The sequence below is a fragment of the Apaloderma vittatum genome, unplaced genomic scaffold (assembly GCF_000703405.1).
Source record: "Apaloderma vittatum isolate BGI_N311 unplaced genomic scaffold, ASM70340v1 scaffold10645, whole genome shotgun sequence".
Classification (NCBI taxonomy): Eukaryota; Metazoa; Chordata; class Aves; order Trogoniformes; family Trogonidae; genus Apaloderma; species Apaloderma vittatum.
Genome location: NW_009718803.1, coordinates 1 through 4,203, shown reverse-complemented (window position 1 = coordinate 4,203; position 4,203 = coordinate 1). Strand labels below are relative to the sequence as shown.

At 45.5% G+C, this 4,203-nt stretch overlaps 1 protein-coding gene across 1 annotated transcript in view; it reads left to right on the top strand.

Annotated features, from left to right (window-relative positions):
* The window catches only part of LOC104274686 (protein HIRA), a gene marked incomplete at its 5' end in the record, with an annotated part of 27,792 nt that extends 27,073 nt beyond the window's left edge, over positions 1 to 719 (top strand). Inside the window, 2 exons of the mRNA XM_009870385.1 lie at positions 1 to 22; positions 594 to 719. The exon at positions 1 to 22 is cut by the window's left edge and continues 82 nt beyond it. Coding sequence (XP_009868687.1) covers positions 1 to 22; positions 594 to 710 — 139 coding nt within the window. The remainder of the gene's footprint in view (positions 23 to 593) is intronic.
* Positions 720 to 4,203: the final 3,484 nt, after the last annotated feature.

Genomic DNA, 4,203 nt, shown 5'->3' with positions numbered 1-4,203 from the left:
TAAGTGGGAATCAACAGTTATGGTAAGTCCTGATAATAGTTTAGCAAAGAACGAGGAATAGTTTTCCATGAAAATTACAGAACTTGAATAGACAGTAGAACTTACAATATGATTAAACCTAGTGGCAAAAAGTAATCACACGGTTTTTTTGCTGACCCTCGAACCCTTTTCATACTCTGCTCTAATCTCATAAGCTGGCTTCCTCCCATGGCACTTCTATTTCACGTGAAACTGTGCACAGATGCTTAGTGCCACACGCGGCTCTGGTGTGTCTCGCGTGTCGTGCAGATGGAGCAGGGTCACGTGTTCAGGTCTCCCCATTCTTCAGGCGGCGGCTTTGAAATAATGATGTGGAAAAGAAATGTCTTCTCAGAGCACACCTGGAGTCTGTAACTGCAGAGGCTGCACCAGCTTCAGGAGTATAAACGTAAAGACGGTTTTTATTCCGGGAGTCATATAGGCAGAGTATGACATAAACCACACAGCTCTCTCCAGGCAGCAGGAAAAAGGGCGTGAATCTTAAACAGCTCCATGGAATATATTCATGATAGCAAGTAATACATTCTGAGGATGCTTTTGTGTGTTTTGTGCAGGGTTTACGAAAGAGAGAACTATTGAAAGAGCTTCTTCCTGTTATTGGACAGAACCTCCGCTTCCAGAGGCTTTTCACAGAATATCAAGAGCAGCTAGACATCCTGAGAGACAAGTAGCATTTCCCCAGGTTTTCCCTGTGGGGCCTGGTCCGAGAGAAACTGCTGAACAGCATTACCCAGAGACAGCAGAGGAGCGAGAGCCTGGTCAGCAGGGACACTTCTGAAGGGGGCAGAGCCGTAAGGCCCCAGGTGCTTCAGGAGTGACCTGCTTTAGTTTTGTAAGAAGCTCGCAAGTGGATTCGTGAAAATGATGAGTAGAGGAGCGAGACCGTTTCCCGAGTGAAACTTAACCATCGAAGCTGTGGCCTCTGTTTCTATGGAAAGTCGTGGATATGTATTTCAGGGGGGTCCTTTTGGATCTGGATCTCATTTTAATATCAAGACTAGCTGAGAACTGTTTGTGGGGTTTCTTGGATGTTCTGTGAAAAGCACAGTACTTCAGAGTACACTGAACAGCATATTTAACCCTGTGTAGGGTTTTTTGCCTGAGGATTTATTGAGGCTCAACACTATATTAAATTAGATGAGTGAGCCAACTAAAAAGAAATTTCATAAATATTGAGGTATTATGCAGCCAATAGACTCTTTCCTGTGAATATAATAATAATAATAATAATGAGGCTGTTCTAACACATGGACTATTTTTGTACTAGAATTTGCTAACTTGTAATATGGTATTTTATTTGGCCGATAATCAGGCTATCTCTACAAAGTCATCTTGTAGGAAATTTAACTCTAATTACAAAAGCTATGTTTCAAAATAATTCTACCAAATTAACATGTCATCATCTGGTTTTTAATTTTTAAATGTTTGTAAAAGGCATTTTGGGGGGAGGGGGAAGGATAGAACGGGGTGGCTCTTTTTGTAAGTACAAAAATAAATGAACATTGCATTGGTTTAAAAAACAAAAAGCAAAACCATGGTCTTGAATTATTACAAAGGACTTAGGCATTTCCAGAAATGGCAGTGCAGGCTGAATCATGTCAACATGTCTAGAAATAAAATAATGCTGCCTGGATGATCTTTCCTCTGAAAGCCTGATCAGAAAAGTACTTGTGATCTCCCTAGACCAGATACCACATTTTGTCTTGGATTCACACCTCAGCGGAGGCAGCAGAAGCTGTATGGGAGTGCCCGTTATCTCGGGCAACACAAAGCAAAGTGCGCTCCCCTGACCACTGTGGAAGAAGTGGTGAGCGCTGCAGCAAGAGATGAGCTTCATGCAGCTGTGGCCACGTTCCTTATGGCATTCGGTAATAACCAGACAACATTTTTGCCCTGACAGTACTTCACCTGTGGAGTGGTTTCAGAAGCCTGCTGAAATCAAGCCACTTAACCTGTTGGGGTTTTTTTTTCCAAGTATGCCTGGACAAGGACTAGCTGCCCTACGGTGGGCTTGGGCTGAAGAGGACAGACCCTCTTCAGAGAGGTGTCTCTGCAGGAGTATGGTTGCCTGGATCCTAGAGGGAGGCATGCGTGTGTTACAGCAACACAGCCTCGCATTCAGAAGGTGGTGGTGCCTCCTGTGTTCAGCTGCCAGACCTGATGGACACAGGATCTTTGTACAACAGTCTCATGGCGCACAGGCTGAAGTGTCTTGCAGACCAATAAAAACAGCTGACCTTGCAGCTGTTCTGCAGTATGGCATCGGTGAGTTTTCAACAAGCACAGCTTCATCCGGTGTGTACCTGGTGTGAAAAATGGAGGTGATAAGGAGAGCCATCCGACTTCCTCTGACCTCTAGTCCAGTAAGATTAATAGGACTGTGACAACCAGCCATGGTAGTGCTGTGAATGATTCATGTGCCATTGCCAATTAGTCCACGCTCATGGGAGCAGGTGTTATATTCCTCATAGAATAGAATGTTTGGGTTGGAAGGGACCTTTCAAGGTCACCTACTCCAAGCCCCCTGCAAGGAGTAGGGACACTGCAGCTAAGCAGGTTGTGCTCATCTTGCACTGGCGTATGCAGGCAAGCAACCCGCTGAAATGGACTCTGTGTTCCAGGAAAAAGGTAGGTCGGGTCCAAAGCCTGGTGCAGTCAGTGGGAGTCTGACTAGGAGCTGCCACGGATTTTGACTCTTAACTGATTTTTGTAGGCAGAGGCCAGGATGATGATTTAATGAGGAAAGAACAAATGAGCATGTGTAGTTTTGGAGGTGTTTGGTAAGTGAAAGCCCTGAGACAAGGTTGCTGTTCCTTCTGCTAAGGGCAAGATGTTTAGGGTTGTCCCGCTTTGAGCTAAACAGAACCAATTCTGGTCAGTGACTTTTGCTTCCCAGTTCAGTCTCTTCTAAAAGGCTGCCCTGTCTGAGGTCAGCAGCGTGTTTCTGCAGACAGTGTCTGCTGCGAGCAGTGGTAACGCCTGGTGTTTGCAGTCACTGCCTGGGACTGGGATGCAGAAAGGCTCTGGCTGATCCTTGTTCCAGTAGTGCCCAAGGCCACTGCTGGCTCCTGTGTGCCACACTGGGGTGCCGGGTAGTGAGAGGGTCACAAGGAAGTAAAAGGTTGCACCTCCGGGGGGTAACAGACAGGACAAGTGACCAACAGGAGTATTCCATTCCATATTCAGTATAAAACAGGGATCATGAGGGTTTAGGTCTCTCTTTTTTTTTCTTTTTTTTTTTTTTTTTCTCTCTCTCCTTTCTTTTCCTGTTCCTAGTTCACAAATAGCCTTTGATCCCATCCCGACTTCCTCCCTCCAGCTCCCTGTCCAGCTCCCCTCTGCTGCTGAGCCTGGGGCTTCCCCAGCACCGCCTGCTCTGCAGCCTCGCTGGGGTTTGCTATTGGGTGGGAGTCAGGTTCGATATTGGATCTATACATATTTGCATATAGTTCACTATTTTTATTATTTCCTTATTCATCAAAGCGGTTTTAATTTTCTTCTTCCAATGTGTAAAACTCCCTACCTATTCCTTTTTCCTTCCTGTTTGAGGGAGAGAGGGGCTTAGAAGGTGCCTGTCGGGGTGCAGGGGCCAGCCCAGCCCTGGCCCTGGACGAGGGTCTGGCCGTCCTCTGTTCAGCCGGGTGCTCTTCCTACCAGTCTTGTAATGGGTGCTCTTTAATAGGATTTACGGGGAGTTAGCGAAGGGAAAATGAGTTCTACTGGGTTGTTAAGTCCTTGAAGAGTTACTGAAATACTTTTTATGAAGAGCTGTCTCCGTGTAAGACATTATGTAGTTTTTTTCTACCCATTTTTCCATGGTAAGTTCTGTGACTGCCTGACAAACAAGAAGGTTACGTTTTTAAGTTCTGTGCAACAAAATATATTTAAATTAAGGTGAACGTTTTTCTTAAATTGGCTCTTTTAGCATTTTTTGCTTACATTCAGCACCTCCTTTCTCAGTGAGGGTTAAGAAAACTCCGTTTTAGGGCTGTGTTACATGATCAGATGGAGCCTGCGGGGCAAAGACGGATGTTTTCAGCGTGGAAGCTGGGGCAGGTTGTTTCGAACAACCAGCGAGCTTTTATTAATTAATGTTTTGGGCGGGGATCAGACATTCGCACTACCGGACCCGGGCAGAACGCCTCGGCAGGGAAAAAAAAAAAA